The sequence below is a fragment of the Physella acuta genome, unplaced genomic scaffold, assembly GCF_028476545.2.
Source record: "Physella acuta isolate Inbredline_101_S28 unplaced genomic scaffold, ASM2847654v3 ptg000604l, whole genome shotgun sequence".
NCBI lineage: Eukaryota > Metazoa > Mollusca > Gastropoda > Physidae > Physella > Physella acuta.
Window position 1 is genome coordinate 178,126 of NW_026732123.1, and position 20,932 is coordinate 199,057.

Here is a 20,932-nt window from a genome sequence, read left to right on the forward strand (position 1 = left end):
TATTGCGCACTATTATGCATATTTTGTTTTGGCGTTCGCTTGGTGCGCAATTCTTTTTTCTACGAGATTCTATTCTATTTTTAAAAGTTTAAGTAATTAAAAATCATGTCTATATTCCGAGTTGCCATCTCACGTAGTGTTATATAAGAATATTCGAGAAAGTTTAGGGTAGATCACTCCCGGTTTATTTATAACGTCGAGGGAAGTTGTCATGAGCTTTACTTAGAGATCCGCCTTGTGATAATGGTGGCCAGTGATATACTCATAGAGAATACAGCACCGAAGTGGCTTTAAAAAAATAGATTCATTGCCCCTTAGAATATGGTATAAAGCATATATTCAAGATTATAAAAAATAGTTTAAAACATGTTATTATTTACATCAATTTTACTGCTTTTTGTTTCAAGTATAATCAGTTTTCCATTTATGACTTAACCGTTTAAAAAAAAAAGCAATGAAACGAAGGCACAGATTGAGCCAATAAAATAACAACAGCGATTTATGTTGTACAGACACTAAGAGTTATATCCCCTAATACATTGTGCTTTTTATTGTGGGTGACGTCATGTACCAGTTTTATCCCTACTAAACAAATAAATCACGGAGCATAAATTAATGATGAACAGGAGTTTATGTAGCACGCATATGTGCGGCGCTCGCAAAACATTGACTAACACAGCAGCAGCTCATTGGGTCTAGTTTAACGGTGCGTAGTCTAATGATGAGGGGGTGGGGGAGGGGGGTTCAGGAGTGGATGGTGTAATGATAAAAGGGCTTCAAGGGTGGATAGTAGTAATGAATGAATGGGGTGTGGGTTCAAGGGTGGATAGTCTAATTACAGGGGGGGTGTATGGGTGATATTCCAGTAAATGAAAGGGTGTTAAAGGGAAAATAATAAGTACGTAAAATACACCGAAATGCTAATAACTAATATTTGATTTCAACTAATTTTATTTATACCCCCCACCTCCACCTCCCCTTACCCAATTTTTTTTACACGTGTAGCCCTAACAGCTTAAGGGTGTCAGAATGTTTACTTAGCTAAACAAAACGAAAATATAATAGCAGATCTGAACATTTTCTAGTTCATATTACCTACCCAGGTTTTTTTTATGTACGTATCCATTATCTATCTTGTGTTTAAATTCATGTTTTAGCCTTGTAAATAGCCCATGCCCAATTTTTCTGTAAATGGGCTGTTGCTTACAGTTTAAAAATTTTCTCATATATATATATATATATATATATATATATATATATATATATATATATATATATATATATATATATATATATATATATATTACGGCCAAATTCCAATGCACGACATCACAGAAAGCAAATAAACTTCTGGTTCAGCAATGTAGGGCAAACATAAAAATTGTAGTCGCTAACTGTATTTCAAGTTTCTTTGAGCGTTAAAGTTATGTAAATTATTTCTTTATTATAAGACATATTTTTTAATAATATTTTTATTTCTAAATCAGGTACATGTGAAAAAATTCAAAGCTTCTGAATGGCTAACAGAAAGAAATGACTGCTTTTGTGAATTTAGGATCCTGTTTTCGTATGCAACAAAATTAATGTATAAAATCCTCGATATTGTACATGTGATTTAGCCTTATATTGCATGTTGTGTTATATTCTAATTAAGGTGAATGTTTACCTGCGTATCATATAGTATGCTGTGTTGTGGTCTAAGACCACTGCGGATTATAGTGCATGTTGTGTTGTTAATATTTATGTGGGTGTGACGAAGAAATAGATACTGTGTGTATATGTGTGTATGTGTGTGTGAGTGGGGGGTGTGTGGATGTATGATCATATACCTGGCTAGGGTCGCCTATTTAGGTTTGTGTGGTCTCATAGGGGTCGGCGTAGCTGGATCGTGGTTTAGGAGGGGTGTGCCTGCCTGGTGCGCGGACCTTTGACCACAGGTGCTTTGACCATAGGGGGTTTGACCATAGGGGGTTTGACCACAGCGGAGCTTTGACCATAGGGGCTTTGACCATAGGGGGTTTGACCACAGCGGGGCTTTGACCATAGCGGTGCTTTGACCATAGGGGGTTTGATCATAGGGGGTTTGACCATAGGGGGTTTGACCACCTGCCTCTACCGTCACGTTATACAAACGTATTTACTCTCTCACTCTCTCTCTCTCTCTCTCTCTTTCTCTTTATATATATATATATATATATATATATATATATATATATATATATATATATATATATATATATATATATATATATATCAGTTGTTCAATATTTACCATAACACAAGTGTGTTCACTCATGCCTCTAGCAAGTTGCAACAAAGTTTTTGCGTGCAATTTTCTTAGGTTTGTAGTTGGTAACCGTGTGTACACACTGTAAAGTGTTAACATGAGATGTTTTTTTTTTTTACTAATTTTTGGTTTCGAATACATTTTTTTATTTGAACGGCTGATACTATTTTAAGCTGAAATTTAGTTTGGGGGGTTATTCACCGTGTTCTTTGCCATTACTACATAAACACTATGGGAGGAAATACATCCATGCTTTAAAATTTAAAAAAAAAAAATTAAATTTAAGTTTTGGTAAACATTCAGGGCATGGGACTTCAGGCAGGTCGTATTTTCCAACAGCCGTTACCCAATATATAGGGTTAACACGGGCTTTTGGTTACTTGAGGACGGGGAACAATAACTGTTTTAAAGGCGTATTTCTTTTATAAGCAAACCCTTTAAACGACAATCTTCAGTTAAAATGTAATGACGTTGTTGAAACCGTTTCTTAAGCCTTCGTTTTATGGGATTTTTTTTCCATTTAATAATTAAAACGGCTTACCTATTAGAGTTGATGAAAACTGTATTTTGTAGGGGTAAGGGAGAGTTGTAGCATAGTAAGAAAGTGCAGGTTGAATGATTCGGGATAATTTTATTGATGGGTTCGAGAGTTTAGTGTTTGTTTTTCTCAAATTATGTAAGTAATGATAAAGCAGTAGGCTCTATAAATATATGTAGAGATAGTAAGTGTAGTGGAAATTGATGACTTTGTAGTGAGCCAATGTCCAGTGGTAAAGTATAGGCTTTAAACCACAGACATGCTCTACCCCACCCCTTCCAACCCTAACCCTTACTTTTCTGTGTTGTGTACTGTATTGTGTACTGTGTTGTGTACTGTGTTGTTTACTGTGTTGTGTAATGTGTTGTGTAATGTGTTGTGTACTGTATTGTGAACTGTATTGTGTACTGTGTTGTGTACTGTATTGCGTACTGTGTTATGCACTTTTTAAAATCGTTTTCCAACACACACAAAACGTGTAAGCAGAGGCGGGGGGTGCGGAACGCACCGGGTGACACCATTTAGGGGGGTGACACCAAGGCAAAAAATAGCAAAATATATAGAGAAAAACTTGAGGGGGGTGCAAATCGAAAGTTTGAGGGGGGTGGGGTGCAAATCGAAAATTTGAAAGTTTGTCCCAGGGAAGGGTCGCTATGCCTTTGGGGGGTGACACCATTAAGTGCCGCACCGGGTGATACCCGACCTCGCTACGCCACTGCGTGTAAGTGTTGTTATGCTATAAGATGACCTGATATTTAGTACTAAAAAACGATGTCGTAACATGCAATAAGATAAGTTCGAATACAGTAAAGCATCTAAGGGAGGGATTGAGCAACATTCGACTGCTCATAACTACAATCAGCTCTAAGTGTCCTGTTGTTAGTTCTACAATACAATCTGAACTACTAGTAAGGAATGGTTTTGTTCGTCACTTTTTGGGACATCTCAAGACGAAAGTAAACACTACACGATTTAACAGTAAACGTGCTAAAGGCATGCTAGCAGTAAGGTTCAAAAGTGTACACTAGGTTTTGTTATTAGTGATGAGCTGACGGAAGTAATATAGTACCATCTATTATTTAGTTTTGTTTATATTTGTCTTGAAGATAAATTATATCAGTTTTTGGTCGACGAATAAAGAGTTCAAATTTCTAATCACGATGGTTGTTGATATTACCCTGTTTAAAATATCCTCAGCTATAGTGCTGCTAAAGTATTTCTGTTCTGTATAGGTTTCCATGTGATTATAAAATAGAATGTGTTAGAGTGAGTGAGTGTGTTTATCTTGTATACATCTAACTTAAAAGCACTTAAAACTTCCAAATTCCATTTTTTTTGTCAATCGAGATAACCCCTGAGATGACCTATTAACACGTTGATTAGAACTCTTACGCTAATTAGTTACAGCGTGAACCTGCATAATTAAATATTATTTACTCGCCCCGCCCGTGACCGTGATCCGGGCATTGGTGTATCCATCTTTAGACTGAGTGGAAGGGGGTGGGGGAGGGGGAGAGTTGTGGCGTTTGTCTCATGGGGACCCTGTTGTTTTATTTTCACTTAAAAAAAACAACTTAATATGGTTGGTGGATTGAAAACTCGAGTCCATGATTTGAAGTACTTATTCGGAGTTGTCCGTAAAAAATCTCTCACAAAAATACAAAATTTTAAGAAAAAGGGCTTTTAACATATTCACAAATCACAAAAAATATCGCAAGATGAAAAATGCACAAAAAAGTAAAAAAGTAGATTTAATTTGGGGTTAAGAAATGTAACGTAGAAAACAGTTGAAAAAAAAAAGAATTATCGTTATGATATTAGGGTGATAGATGGATTTATGACCCGGGTGTGTGTGTGTGGGGGGGGGGGGGTGTTTTGCGTTGTGGGATGTCTGATAGCTGAGAAACAGCTGGTTGTGTGATATCACCTACGTGATCCTTAGATTTGTGACAGTCCCACTTGTCTTAAGGTCATAAGTTGTTTGACGAGAGAAACAGCTGGTTGTGTGAAATCACCTACGTGATCCAAGATGTGACAGTCACACTTGTCATAAGTTGTTTGACGAGAGAAACAGCTGGCTGTGTGTGATATCACCTACGTGATCCTTAGATTTGTGACAGTCACACTTGTCATAAGTTGTTTGACGAGAGAAACAGCTGGCTGTGTGTGCTATCACCTACGTGATCCTAGGATTTGTGACAGTCACACTTGTCTTAAGGTCATAAGTTGTTTGATGAGAGAAACAGCTGGTTGTGTGTGATATCACGTACGTGATCCCAGATGTGACAGTCACAGTTAAGGTCATAAGTTGTTTGACGAGAGAAACAACTGGATGTGTGTGATATCACCTACGTGATCCTTAGATTTGTGACAGTCACACTTAAGGTCATAAGTTGTTTGATGAGAGAAACAGCTGGATGTGTGTGATATCACGTACGTGATCCCAGATGTGACAGTCACACTTAAGGTCATAAGTTGTTTGACGAGAGAAACAGCTGGATGTGTGTGATATCACGTACGTGATCCCAGATGTGACAGTCACAGTTAAGGTCATAAGTTGTTTGACGAGAGAAACAACTGGATGTGTGTGATATCACCTACGTGATCCTTAGATTTGTGACAGTCACACTTAAGGTCATAAGTTGTTTGACGAGAGAAACAGCTGGTTGTGTGTGATATCACGTACGTGATCCCAGATGTGACAGTCACAGTTAAGGTCATAAGTTGTTTGACGAGAGAAACAGCTGGCTGTGTGTGATATCACCTACGTGATCCCAGATGTGACAGTCACACTTGTCATAAGTTGTTTGACGAGAGAAACAGCTGGCTGTGTGTGATATCACCTACGTGATCCTTAGTTTTGTGACAGTCACACTTGTCATAAGTTGTTTGACGAGAGAAACAGCTGGTTGTGTGTGCCCGTCACAGTCGTCTAATAATTAATTAAAACCGACTTGCTGTCTCTCACCGACATGCGCTATAGGTTCATTTGGGATGGAGGGAGTGGGGGTGGGGGTGGGAATAATGTGATGGACGGGGGAGCAGGGGATGATCGTTAAACTGCTAGTAACTTGCTTGCCCATGCAATTGATTTAGTTTCTTATCGGCGTGGATTACCTCGAGTTCACACCTCCAAGGTCTTGTGTTTGTGTTTAGTTTTGTAATGTAAGAAATAAAGTTACCTTCATTTTCTCGTGGTATATTTAAGGTTATTTTAGCGTTAGTAGTTCCACCTCCCACATCCCTGCCATCTCATTTAGGCTAACATGTTTAAATTTCTTGTGAGATCAAATCCTGTGGTGCCCTCGATTTGATCGTGTAGCAGCTAAACTGTTCTTGACTATAGAAAATAATATGCTAAAACATGATAAGAGTGAAACATAATCATTAGAGCTTATTAAAAATAACAAATTTTAATTAAGTTAAGCATCTTGGTTTTTTTTAAAAATAAAATAGGCGTAATGATAGTTCAAACTACTAATGGATTAAAAAATTAAGTGGGTATTATTAAATTAAAGATAATTGCTCAACAAGTTAGATAAGACTAAAGGAATATATATTTGAAGAGAGCAAAAAAAAATTATAAAAAAGAGAAATGTTAAAAAAAATGAAAAGAGATTTCCTTAAAGTAGGTAAAATAATGAAAGTAAAATGTAAGTAAAAAAAAATCTTGAGAGAAAACTTTAACCTATTAAACAAGATATACAACTCCCAGCTGATTTGAACACAATGGAGTATACACAGCAATTACTTGGTTAACTGCTGGTGATAAATCTTACAATACATCCTCAACAGTCGCTCAATAGACCTTATATCAATTATTCCACCCTAGCTGTCATTGAGCTTATCATCACAGGTATAGCAGCCTTTAACAGTTCGTGGTTTACTGGGTTTTTGGACTTTATTCTAGAGATGTATGTACTGTCTTATAACATAGTTATATAATAGTTATGAGACACGTTAAGTGTATAAACTGTCTTAGGTATAGCAGTTATGGATCCACGTAAAGTCATGAGCCGCCTGATGTATAGCAGTTATGGAGCACGTAAGACTTCAGACAATTGATGCTTCAAGATCTGTCTTGAAGGGAACTCTAAAATGCTTTTACTTTTATGACAATTCTGTGAGAATTTCGTTTAAGAATTGTACGTTGGGGGTGGAGTAGGGTGGTGGAGTAGATTTAAACTTGGGACTACACTACCACTTATGGTTACTGTGATCATTGACAGGGCGGGTTGGTTACGCCTCAAACAAAGCTAGCACGATAAGGTACTACTTAGGTATGAGCAGTGTTTCTTCCAGACTTTTTTCTCCGGGGGGTGGGGGGGGGGGGGCACTTGAAATATTTGGGGGGGGGGGGCGGTAGACCTTCTTCGGGGGGGGGGGGGCTCGAAGAGATGCCGTGAATAAACTCTGGGTATGAGCAATACGTTATGGAAGGTTTGCCGAGCTTTCTTACTATAGTAGCTCATGTAGTTAGTTTTGTTTAATGCAACCGTGTGTGTTAGATACTTTAGAAGAGTCACTGCTGTAGTAAATCTGTTTTATTTTTTGTCTTATAATGCAACCTGTCTATCAAGATGAAGAAAAAATATTTTGTCTGATTTTGGGCCCCTAAACAGCCTGGTGTGCCCCCCCCCCCCCCCCCGCCGTATTGTAAAGTAGTTCCGCCCCTGCTGGAAGGGCAGGGTGCACGGGTTACTAGAGCGCTGGGTGGCGTCGCTTTATACACAGATGGGCTAACAGCTATTTTTTGTTGGTTTTCTACGTGTCTGTTTATGTAAATACTTCTTTCTTTATTCATTTTACACCTCTTTCGTTATATATATATATATATATATATATATATATATATATATATATATATATATATATATATATATATATATATATATATATATATATAAAGTATGTGTCTGTGTGCACAATATAACAGATTAAACTTTAACAGTTTACAACGATGCGTTTTTTTCCAGCACGAATGATGTGTCGACTAGAAATTATTGATGAATTAAGCTTTTTCAATCACTTACATATTACATGGGAATTATTCTTTTTATCAGCTGTTAAATTGTTCAGTATGTGCTTAAAACTATCGACGCTTTAGGTAAGTATGTGCGTGTAGAATAGAGGCTAAAGTTTGGGTGAATAAATTTTTGGATGCCAACATTTTACTACCCCATCACGAAATATATTGGGGTATCTTTACGACCTCTTCAACTCATTTCAGTCGCTAAGTTGTGCATAACAATAGACCTGTCGAGTATAGGCAGTAACCGCATTTCATGGTGGTTGGTTGCGTTATTACAGTACTGGTTCTTGTGGTATTTCTTTTGGCTTTGTAGCTTAACTTCTGTGAAACAAAGTAAATAGGTAAGTAACCTATACACCAACCTTCACACCACTTCCATAACGTATTGCTCATCTCTATGGACCAATATTAGAGAAGTGTGAAAATTGCCATCTAGTCGACGATGGGCCAGTGGCGTAGCCAGGATTTTTGGGCCCCTATTTTGGGCCTCAGAGGCGTAGCGACCCTTCCCGGCGACCGGGGACCAACTTTCGATTTGCACCCCCCCCCCCCCAGACTTTCGATTTGCACCCCCCTCAAACTTTCGAAAAAGAGTCCCTATTTGCCCTGGGCCTCTATGCCTTGAGTACGCTAGCTTTACGGTAGCTACGCCACTGTGATGGGCGAGGGTGTTCTAACCCTTACTTAAACATTGGGGGTACGATATATATACATATATATATATATATATATATATATATATATATATATATATATATATATATATAATATGTGTTTGTGTAAAGCGTTCTTGCAATCTAAATATAATACTGTCCAAATTAGCTATGACCAAGAGTTGGATTATTCGTAATCTTTACTTTCATCGTCAACACAAAATCGACTGAGTATTTTTCATTTTTTTTTTCATTTTTTTTTTCACCCCGCAAAATGTATTTTTTTTTTTAATAACATTTTTATTTTACAGGGAATGAAACCACTTGAGCAGATTTTGTTTTTGGTCTGAACATCTACCACGGTTAACATGGCACGTCTATCCTCGCCGCAGGAAGCGTTAGAACTAAAGAAAATTTAAACTTTTGTTGTTGAACTGTTGACAAATCTATTGGAACCCCCGTGTACACACAAACCCCAGTCCCATGAAGAAGAGTAAGTACGAGCTTGGTAGCCCCGAGCAGAAGGTAGAAAATGGCGTCCTGGACCACGTGGAGAAGCCGCCTGAAGATGAACCGGAAATCGAAGAAGGGAAGATGGAGCTCCGCAGAGAGCTAGGACTGTTTGGTGGTATCTCCTTCATCGTCGGCTGTATCGTAGGTACGTGTTAGCAATGAGCAAAACACATGTTTCAATGCTATACTAAAAATACTTACATGTGTTTTTGTCCCTCTTGGCTTATTTTTTTTGAATCCACATCTCAGTAGTGGATGTTTCAACCCTAGGTCTACTCATGAGACAAATGTGTGATTAGAGACTTAACAAATGTACAACCAGTCAGTTTAGCCTTCTTCTCCTTAACCTCACAGCAGTCACCATTACCTAAAGGCTTCTGAAAACTATTTTACAATAGATGGTGCCATAGAACACGGGTAGAAAGCTCGAAATGCCGTGAAAAATAATTCCATATAGATCTATTAGTAATATAATTATTTTCCTTAAATTTCTTCTCTCTCCACAGGCAGGTATAAAAGTAATAAAATCAAAGTTTAGGGTAGAAGCATTGTTTTATATTTGCTTAGCCACAATACCAGTAAACCTATAATTTCAACGGTGTTATGACGATCCACGTTTATTTGAAGCTGTGTTTCGGATATTACACCAACTTTTCTTTCAGCATAAGCCCGTGCCTTCAATCATGGTCTGAATGGTACGATTGATTGTGTTTGGGTTACTGATCACTGTGTTTTTCACCATACTGATCGATGACTTGATGACTAAAAGAGTGCCCTAACTATTCTCAATATTTCTAAACCAATGTTAGGAGAGCTACTGTAATTTTTTATTTTCTGAATTTTAATTTTTGTTTTGTTTCACAGGTTCCGGCATCTTCGTGTCACCTAAAGGAGTTCTGGACGGCACGGGTTCCGTTGGTCTTAGCTTGATCGTCTGGGCGGGCAGTGGTCTCATATCGCTATGTGGTAAGTTCAAGGTCAGTTAGCCTGTGTGGGCAGTGGTCTCATATCGTTATGTGGTAAGCTCAAGGTCAGTTAGCCTGTGTGGGCAGTGGTCTCATATCGTTATGTGGTAAGTTCAAGGTCAGTTAGCCTGTATGGGCAGTGGTCTCATATCGTTATGTGGTTAGTTCAAGGTCAGTTAGCCTGTGTGGGCAGTGGTCTCATATCGTTATGTGGTAGGTTTAAGGTCAGTAAGTCTCGAACAGTGCATAGCACGATTACCAGCCTAAAAGTCTTGAAGAATTCGATTCACGTACTCTTGTTTATTCGTCTGCCCAACTTAAACGGGTACCCAACATAACTTTATTGGTTGAAGGTAAATGCGGTGGTTAAGTAAAGTAAATGTTATGAAGGAGATACAGATAAACTCTATTTATTCTGTCTTTTTAATGAAATGAATTTTACTTTATTAAGTTCTTTATTAGTTAAACCTTACCAATGTTTAATCATCCCCCCTCCCCCACCCCCTCCCGCCAGGCTCGTTGTGTTACTGTGAGCTGGGTACAATGATCCCCAAATCAGGGGCAGAGTACTCTTACCTACGCAGCGCCTTCGGGGACTACGTGGGTTACCTCAACATCTGGGTCGCCACGATACTCACCAGGCCGGCCTCGTTGGCGATCATGTCCTTGACCTTTGGAGCCTACTTCTCCACGCTGTTTGAGAACTGTGGTCAGCCGGAAATACCCACCAAGATTGCTGCAATCGTCTGTCTGGGTCAGTTGTTTGTCTGGGTCAGTTGTTTGTCTGGGTCAGTGGTTTGTCAGGGTCAGTGGTTTGTCAGGGTCAGTGGTTTGTCTGGATCTGGGTCAGTGGTCTGTGTGGGTCAGTGGTTTGTCTGGGTCAGTGGTCTGTGTCAGTGGTCTGTGTCAGTGGTTTGTCTGTCTGATATTTTTCCTTCCTGCGGAGCATATACCACACTTCATAAACGACTTCGGTTTATTGTCGATCCCTAATCCTAGCACCGACACCAACAAGATCAAACCCGTAACGGTATCCCTGACTTTAATTCTCACCCTAACCCAAGCTCTTGTCCTGACTCTAGTCTTGACCTCTGACCCTATCACTGACCCGTTCTGACCCTGTTTTTGTGTGTTTATTAGCCGTTTCAAAATTCTGTGAACATATTATAAATCGCATATTCTCTAGTGTAATGATTAAAAAATTGTAAATAGAAACATCAAAGCTGTCCAAAATCTGGGGCGAATGAATGTTTTCTTAGAAGCTTATTCTTAAACAAGGGGAATGGGGTGGGGGTGGACGTTAAACGTACACAATTATCAACACCATATATTTATTCATGTTAAACATAAGTATGATTTGCATTCGAATTGAAGCTTACTTCTTTTTTAAAATACAAGTTGTTTATCAAAATCCTTTTGAAACGGTGGCGTTGACAGGATTTGTCATGGAGAGTTTTTTAACAATTCGCTACACATTTTATACATTCTGAGAGAAACACAGATGTCCAATGTCGTGGATATTTAGTTTCAGCAGCTGTCCCCCCCCCCCCCCCGTCTTCTCATCTAGATACATTGGTTTTTTAATCTATTACAGTGACCATCATGTTGCTCAACTGCTACAGCACAAAGCTAGCGGCAAGGCTACAGATCATTACAACTGTGGCTAAAGTTGCCGCCCTTTTCGTCATCATCATTGGCGGAATATACAAAATGGCTCTTGGTACGGAGGCAGTCACAATAGGCTTAACTATCTATCTTACCTACTATCTAACCGGGCATGCCTGTATCACTGGGCTTGTTGGTCTAATGGGCTTGTTAATCTCACTGGGCTTGTTGGTCTAATGGGCTTGTTAATCTCACTGGGCTTGTTGGTCTAATGGGCTTGTTAATCTCACTGGGCTTGTTGGTCTAATGGGCTTGTTAATCTCACTGGGCTTGTTGGTCTAATGGGCTTGTTAATTTCACTGGGCTTGTTAATTTCACTTGGCTTGTTGGTTTAATGGGCTTGTTAATTTCACTGGGCTTGTTAATCTCACTGGGCTTGTTGGTCTAATGGGCTTGTTAATCTCACTGGGCTTGTTGGTCTAATGGGCTTGTTAATCTCACTGGGCTTGTTGGTCTAATGGGCTTGTTAATCTCACTGGGCTTATTGTTCTAATGGGCTTGTTAATCTCACTAGGCTTGTTGGTCTAATGGGCTTGTTAATCTCACTGGGCTTATTAATCTTATTGGGCTTGTTAATCTCACTGGGCTTATTGTTCTAATGGGCTTTTTAATCTCACTGGGCTTGTTGGTCTAATGGGCTTGTTAATCTCACTGGGCTTATTAATCTTATTGGGCTTGTTAATCTCATTGGCTTGTTAGTCTAATGGGCTTGTAAAAGCCCACTGGGCTTTCTAGTGAGCTGACAGCTTAATGAGCTTAACTTGACCACTTATAGCTTGCCTCTATCTAGACCGCCTGATGTTTTAACTTTACCAACTGGAGTAGCCGCCGCTGCCATACTTAAACTTTTCTTAACAGATTAAGGTTATGTTTGTCAAATTCACGTGATCATCCATTTTAATTTTGTTATGACCTTTGACCCACAAGCAGAGCTTCTAGTGTGTAAACATTATATTATTTGGTTTGTTCCCAGTGTGGGTCGTATACTTTTTACTTACATAGACTTTAAAAGAGAGACGAAGGTCATGTTTTCTATTTGCTGTCGAATGTGAACGGGTAGAAACTAGAGCGTCTGTCGCTCGTGTGAATCAAGGTGGGGAGGGTGCACGTCTTACCTGAGCATCTCTGTATTGGAGTGGCGTAGCTAGGGTATTTGTTGAGTAGTGGTAACTTATCAGTGGCGTAGCTAGGGTATTTGTTGAGTAGTGGTAACTTATCAGTGGCGTAGCTAGGGTATTTGTTGAGTAGTGGTAACTTATCAGTGGCGTAGCTAGGGTATTTGTTGAGTAGTGGTAACTTATCAGTGGCGTAGCTAGGGTATTTGTTGAGTAGTGGTAACTTATCAGTAGCGTAGCTAGGATATTTGTTGAGTAGTGGTAACTTATCAGCGGCGTAGCTAGGGTATTTGTTGAGTAGTGGTAACTTATCAGTGGCGTAGCTAGGGTATTTGTTGATTCTTAATTGACTGGAGGTAACACATCGGTGGCGTAGCTAGGGTATTTGTTGAATGGCGGTTACATATCAGTGGCGTAGCTAGGGTATTTGTTGAATGGCGGTTACATATCAGTGTCGTAGCTAAGGTATTTGTTAACTGGTGGTAACTCATTTGAAAGAGCCTTAAAAGCACTAACAGCCCAATTTAAAACCAGTATCGAAAACCTGCCCATACGTTTACCATACAACTTATGTAGCCTAATACCCGCACATTAGACTATATAAGTTTACCTTATAACCTTTTGTTGACAGGTAACACAGACGTGCTGGCAACAGGGTTCGACGAGTCCACGACGGAGCCGTCCACTATAGCGCTCTCCTTCTACGACGCTCTCTGGGCTTACGACGGATGGTGGGTCTTGTTTAGCCCAACTTTAGCGTTCAGCGCCGTAGCAATGCTGATTCTTAATTTGGTCGCGTCATCACATTTAAATAACCGGGTAGATGATGCTCAATAGCTGGGGACAGCAACCCATCTAGGAGAGAAAACTCCAAAATCTAACAACTGCTGGTTGGACTAAGGCTACAGAAGCAAATTTAAAAAAAAAAATAGTTTGACACGTAATACTTAATAGTGTTGGATGAAATCCCGCCCTACATTAAGATAAAGAATGAAGAAGAAAAGAACATATAAATAATAATTTATAATTAATTTGAAATAAAATAACTAAGTCCAAAGTCTGATAAACGATTGGATGACTGTGCTTTGGACAGCAGATGGAGACGTTTTAAAAGTTTCCCATTTATCAGGCTGATGAGTTACATATACTTCTGGGCATCAGCAGTGTCGCAGGGGCTGCCGAACGTCTATTGGACTGGTAATGCTATCGTCTAATGAGTCCCACTTCTGTTTGATATTGGAGTTGTCTCTCTTAGATGGGTTGGGTGACCAGCTAACCAGCATCAACGGCACGGGGGTTCGAACTCGGGTTAAGAAGTATAATTTTGTCTCTGTCATATGTTTTAAATACAAAAGTAAAAGGTGGTAATCAGTGAAACTCTCACACCAATCAATTCTAAACAATCCACCGTTTGTATAAATATCGCTTAGATTTGTTTTTAATATGCCAGGACGTTAGCGCACATTATGATGCACTCGACAGAATCTAGTAGAAGTCAGGCACTTTAATGTACACAAATGTCGTTCTGTACATTTTTCTTGATAAAAAAAATAAATTGTGTGGACATATAAAAAAAATAATTTCAGCCCTTTTTGCCTTCTGCTTGGGGCTGCTTGTACCAAAAGAACAACTATATCCACGCTAAGTAAATAAAACGTGCTAGATGAAAATGGATAGAGTTGTCTAAAACGTTTGGGTTTATACATATTTATGTTTCATGATTTGAGCCTAACAAAGACTGTCTAATACCTGTGTTTACCATTTTAATTTTTTTTTTTTTGTTTTTGTTTTAGGAACAATTTAAACTTTGTGACAGAGGAACTAAAGAACCCTGCGGTGTAGGTTGTCTCAAGTTTTTAGTGTACATTTTTTTAGCCTTTCTAACGTAGGCCTAGATCTCTCTATATTAATTCAAACAATTTTTTATTTATAATATGTATAAACGCAGTTGCACATGCACATGTTATTTTCTTACATACTGTTATTTATCAACGGGGCCAATGTTTTTTACCAACTATTTGTAAAGCATATTTTCTTTGATAACTTGCATTTTATTTTAGAGGGGAAACCTTGTTCGAATATATGCTGCCATTGTTATTTATAATGACGCTATTTATAGAAATGTCTTACGATACAATAAGACTGTATTAGACTATGCTATTATATATATATATATATATATATATATATATATATATATATATATATATATATATATATATATATATATATATATATATATATGGGTGTATGTGTGTCGCAGGAACCTGCCCCGTGCCAACATACTCAGCATCATCATCGTCATCATCATCTACTGTATGACCAACGTTTGCTATCTAACGGCCATGACGAAGGCGGAGCTTCTTGCGTCTGATGCCGTTGCTATGGTGAGACGCAACTATTATTTTTAGGGAGATTTCGATGATTTACCTTCTATATGGGAAGTCGTGGTCAAACAGTAGAGCGCCCGAATGATTTCTTGAGTCTCGAGTCCTTAAGACGTTCCTGAGTCCACCCAGCTCTGATGGTACTTGAATCACGTTAGTGAAAGTATAGGCGGCTGGGCATAATGTTGACCACACTGTCCCTTGGTCAGAGAAATAGAAAAATTCTACTTCACCAGCTCTATGGACCACCCGACTATATAGGGCGACGATACTTAATTATTTATTACTGATATTAAAAAACAAATTCAGTACGAACCTGAAGGTTGAGTGTTCAAATTATTTGTAAAATTTAGCATGTAGTGCTTTTCATTTATCTGGGAAATTAAAGAGACTACAGTTATAATGATGTTTGATCTACTTGAATCGCCAGATCATTTTTTTAAACGCTTACCTGAGCGAACAAATAAAGTTTGCTACAGTTTCAATTTAATTTTTTTTGTGTTTAGGAAACCACAAAAACAAACTAAAATATTTAGCAGCGTCAGTAAACTAGAACAAAATAGAGTTATAGATCTAGATCTATGTCCTTTTAAAAAATTCTGCAGTATTTTAAAAACATATTGAAACGAGAGCTCGCTAGACCACTCGAGTTGTGAATTCAGAATATTCACTTTGGTTATCTAAACAGTGTCTCACATTTCTTCCATTTTGTTTAGGATACATTAAAATTATAGGCCTAAAAGAATCTTAGTGTTGAGTGTAGCATTTGAAAAACGTAGTCCTGTATTTGTTTATAGATCTTCAGGCCTTATTGTGTGTTGATATATTATGTATGGCAATCTGTAAATAGTATTGCCTATGTTTATGTATTTTAACTTGTGGATAACGTAGGCCAATGGTTTTGTATTGTATCATATCATGTAAATCACGTAGGCCTACGGTTCTGTATTATAGCCTTGAATAACATAGGTCAAGGGTTATGTATTATGGTTATATATTGTATTATGTGTGTACCGTCGGCCCATGGTTCTGTATATTATCATGTAAGTAATGTCGGCCTCTGGCTATATATTGTATCATGTAAGTAAGGTAGGCTTCTGGTTGTGTATATTATCTTGTAAGTAACGTAGCCTCAGGTTGTGTAATTTATCATGTAAGTAAGGTAGGCCTCTGGTTATATATTATATCATGTAAGTAAGGTAGGCCTCTGGTTGTGTAATGTATCATGTGTGTGTTGTATAATATCATGTAAATCTGGTTGTGTAATATTCCAGCTGTGGGGTGACCGGGTCCTTATGTCCGCCGCCATTATAATGCCGCTCTCGGTCATGATATCAACTCTTGGGTCAACAAACGCCTCGGCTTTCTCTGGAGGAAGGTGAGTAGCCTGGGTAGTCAGGGTAGCCTGGGTAGTCTTGGTAGCCTGAGTAGCCTTAGTAGTCAGGGTAGCCTGGGTAGTCAGGGTAGCCTGGGTAGTCTTGGTAGCCTGAGTAGCCTTAGTAGTCAGGGTAGCCTGGGTAGTCAGGGTAGCCTGGGTAGTCAGGGTAGCCTGGGTAGTCAGGGTAGCCTGGGTAGTCAGGGTAGCCTGGGTAGTCAGGGTAGCCTGGGTAGTCATGGGTAGCCGGGGTAGTCAGGGTAGCCTGGGTAGTCTTGGTAGCCTGAGTAGCCTTAGTAGTCAGGGTAGCCTGGGTAACCAGAGTTGCCTGGGTGACGTAACTAGCCTGAGTAGACTTGGTAGCCATGGTAGCCTGAGTAGCCTGGACAACTAACTAGCCTGTGTAGCCTGGGAAATTAATTAGCCTGAGTAACCTGGGTAGCCAGAGTATCATCGTTAGACTGGGTAGCCTGGGTAACATTGGTAGCCATGGTAGCCTGAGTAGCCTGGACAACTAACTAGCCTGTGTAGCCTGGGAAATTAATTAGCCTGAGTAACCCGGGTAGCCAGAGTATCATCGTTAGACTGGGTAGCCTGGGTAGCATTGGTAGCCAGGGTAGCCTGAGTAGCCTGGACAACTAACTAGCCTGTGTAGCCTGGGAAATTAATTAGCCTGAGTAGCCAGAGTATCATCGTTAGCCTGGGTAGCCTGGGTAGCATTGGTAGCCTGGGTAGCCTGGGTAGCATTGGTAGCCTGGGTAGCCTGAGTATCATCGTTAGCCTGGGTAGCCTGGGTAGCATTGGTAGCCAGGGTAGCCTGAGTATCATCGTTAGCCTGGGTAGCATTGGTAGCCTGGGTAGCCTGGGTAGCATTGGTAGCCTGGGTAGCATTGGTAGCCTGGGTAGCCTGAGTACCCTGTGTAGCCTGGGTAACCTAACTAGCCTGAGTAGCATTGGTAGCCCGAAAAGCCCGTGTAACCGGTGTGTATGCCAGTTCTGAGTAGTTTTTAATAGGATTCTGTCAGTGTCAGTTAATAGCCCATTGCGACGCTAGGGGCCAAATCTAGACGTGCTTGAGAACCACTAGCTCTAACCTAGTTCCTACACCCCACTTACCCTTTCACTTACACCTCTTGTTTATCAATTTAAAATCAAAGCTACAAAGATTGTTAGACACATTGTAAAAATGTTTCAACTTTTTGATATTCTTTGCTGTTAAATATTTAAAATTGAAATTTATTTTTAAATTTTAGTCAAATGAATTTTAACGGTTTTGTCAATTTTACACGAATATTATAATGAACTTCATTTTTTAATAAAATAATTGTTAATAACAACTTTAAAATATTTCCTCCCAAGGTCCACTTTTGCAGCAGCCAGGGACGAGAACTTGCCTGAAGTTTTGTGCTTTATCCACGTCAGACAGTTAACTCCCCTTACTTCTATGGTTTTCACGGTAAGCATGTCTTATTATTTACGGCTTATACAAACAGAATAATTACGCTTTATTTTTTTAAAATAAATTTTTCATCAGTGTACTTTAAATGTACGATCAACGCTGTATTGTTGTATGCATGTAATACTGTACACATGTCTCCTGTATGAATGTTCTATTGCATACATTTGTCATACATGCAATTATTTTATATTCGATTACCTAACTCTTAGGTCTCAAAGATACTGACCTCAGATATGTTCAAAGCTGGTAGTGACTGCATTATGTTCTTAAATGTAATAACGTCACCCTATGAACGTGGACGTAGTGACGCCACTATCCAATAGTGACACTACTCCTAATGACGTCACCATCCAGTAATGACATCACCATCCAGAGGCGTAGCGACCCTTCCCGGCGCCCGGGGACATACTTTCAATTTGGCGCCCCCCTCGCGAGCAAATATTGAATTTTCGGACCCCCCCCCTCCTCAAACTTTCGATTTGCATGCACCCTCCTCAATTTTTCGATTTGCACCCCCCTCAAACTTTCAATCTCCACCCCCGCACCCCCCCCCCCCTCTCAAACTGCAAAATTGCAGCTAAAATGACATTTTAATTTGTTTTACAACCCATTTTGGCGCCCCTAAGGTCGGCGCCCTGGGACATATGTCCCCCCTGCCCCACCATCGCTACGCCTCTGTCACCATCCAATAGTGACACTACTCCTCTCGTCATCAGCTGCTCATCGCCATCATCTTCGTCCTGGTGGGCGACATCTCCAGTCTCATCGACTTCTTCAGCTTCTCGGCCTGGGTCTTCTACGGTCTCACCTTCTCCACAGTCCTCTACTTCCGCTGGAAAAAACCAAACGACCCCAGGCCGTATAGGGTGAGTCAACTCTAAAAGCAATTTTAGCCTATTATTTCAAAGTAGCATTTGGATCCTCAGGCTAAAACTTTAATTATTTATGTCGATTTATTTTCTAAAGCTAATTAATTAATTCGGTATAACATTATATTTAAAAATATATAGGGACTATATATAACAATAAATGACCTATTTTGGCCGCTACAGGTACTTACACTGTGGTATTAAACACAGTGTTCTCTTACATTCAGTATAAAAATGTGGTTTTGATTGGCCTAAGTGCCTCATAACTTATACAGATCCAGTTTCAAATTTTTCTTATTTTCCTATAACTCAGTACAGTTGTTTTTTTTTTTTTTGCTATACCCGAAGCTGCTGAAGTATTTAATACTTTATTGTCAGACTCAACATTTAACTGGAACAACTTGCTCTTGTTTGAAATCTATCCACGTCTGTATGTTCGATAACTCCCCAGGTGCCTCTCGTCATACCCATCGTCATGATTCTCATCTCCATTTACCTGGTTATCGCCCCTATCGTGCAAGACCCGAGGATAGAGTTCCTCTACGCTACCATTTTCATCTTCGGTGGCACAATATTCTACATTCCATTCGTGCATTTTAAGAAGAAGGCGCCATTTTTCGGTAAGTGATTGCCAGGTTTCATGAATTCAGTGAAGTAGGCAGGGTTTTAATAAAGAGGGTGGGTTTTAAATTTTGTGTGAACATCTATACATGTATATATATATATATATATATATATATATATATATATATATATATATATATATATATATATATATATATATAATGTAATATATTCTCCGTGGTTTTTAATTACAGATCATGTGACCACATTACTCCAGCTTATTTTTGAAGTTGTTCCACCCAGTAAATACGTTGATTGAGTCTCATCACTTACTTGCTCCATTGGGATTTGAACCCTAAGCTACCGGAAATTAGGCTGTATTTACAGTCCAGGCTACTAGCTGACTGTTCTTTTATATTCCCTAAAAGATATAGAGCTGCGACCCACAACTTATGGAATGCTGGCTCGATATGGGCCATAGATCTGTGTTTTGGAAAGTGATCCATGCTGCTAGAGTCTACATTAATTATTTTATTCATCAATTTGACATACTACCATATAATTCTAGAACAACTAAAAATACTGTATCAAAATAAAGCCTGGTTTTTATTTTATAATAAATGTTTTTTATAGATCACATGACCATAAGACCTCCCAAAATCCCATTAAAGTCACAGCTTTGGTTTAAATCTGGCTAAATTTTACTTTTGCTCAATTGTAATAGTGTAAGAATTGTCTATTAAATCTCATGTCACATTGCAATGTCGCTTAAATGTCAGTGACAAGTGTCTATACATATGTCACCATCATACAACTATGTCACCATCATACAAATATGTCACCATCATACAAATATGTCACCATCATACAAATATGTCACCATCATACAAATATATCACAATCTTATATTCAGGTAGATTCACAACAATATATAATTTTCAAAGTATAATCAAATTTATTTTAATATCACAATGAACAATGCAAAATTAAATAATATATATAGACCAATTTCAAAATAATTACTTTTTTTTAATTACAATTATTTCTATAAATAATGTTTGAATTAATTGTTTTTATCTTTGTCTGAATGTATCTTTATAAAAAAAATAAAACCCTTGAATTTGAATACATAAATGTAACCATGTTTAGCTTTAATATTCTAAGCAGTACTGAGCGTCAGAGATGAAGGGTATCTCTGCAATTGTGTAGAGTTATCATTTTAAAATCTTGTTTTAACAAACAATAATGTTCTTACCATGGAAGTATAAATATCATCTTGTTTTTTTTAAGAAAAAATACCAAGTAACAATATTAAATCTTTCCAAAAACTAACAGTGTTCATAACTTAGAATAAATGTTTTGTATATATGTAAAAATATGTGTGCAAGTACTGCCTATAGTAATACAATAGTTATATCATGGACAACAAAATACAAGACATTTTCAGCTTAAAAACTTTCAGTTAATCTCCATTAAAGGTTGGTACATACAATCTAAATTATAACAAAAG

The 20,932-nt window shown here is 38.5% G+C and overlaps 1 protein-coding gene across 4 annotated transcripts; it reads left to right on the forward strand.

Moving 5' to 3' along the window:
* The first annotated feature begins 2,867 nt into the window (after positions 1 to 2,867).
* LOC131947683 (b(0,+)-type amino acid transporter 1-like) lies at positions 2,868 to 20,761 on the forward strand. Of its 4 annotated transcripts, none has more exons than XM_059308954.1 (13): positions 2,868 to 2,963; positions 8,822 to 9,168; positions 9,888 to 9,989; positions 10,503 to 10,742; positions 11,583 to 11,708; positions 13,400 to 13,499; positions 14,562 to 14,606; positions 15,032 to 15,155; positions 16,430 to 16,533; positions 17,890 to 17,986; positions 18,706 to 18,855; positions 19,310 to 19,478; positions 19,677 to 20,761. In XM_059308954.1, exons 2-13 carry the CDS (start codon positions 8,994 to 8,996, stop codon positions 19,739 to 19,741), a joined length of 1,497 nt encoding a protein of 498 aa, XP_059164937.1. In that variant the 5' UTR covers positions 2,868 to 2,963; positions 8,822 to 8,993; the 3' UTR covers positions 19,742 to 20,761. The 4 variants fall into 4 exon arrangements, with proteins under 4 accessions (XP_059164937.1, XP_059164938.1, XP_059164939.1 ...); XM_059308955.1 differs by lacking the exon at positions 2,868 to 2,963 and adding an exon at positions 5,896 to 5,962; XM_059308956.1 differs by lacking the exon at positions 2,868 to 2,963 and adding an exon at positions 5,942 to 5,990.
* The last annotated feature ends 171 nt before the right edge of the window (positions 20,762 to 20,932 follow it).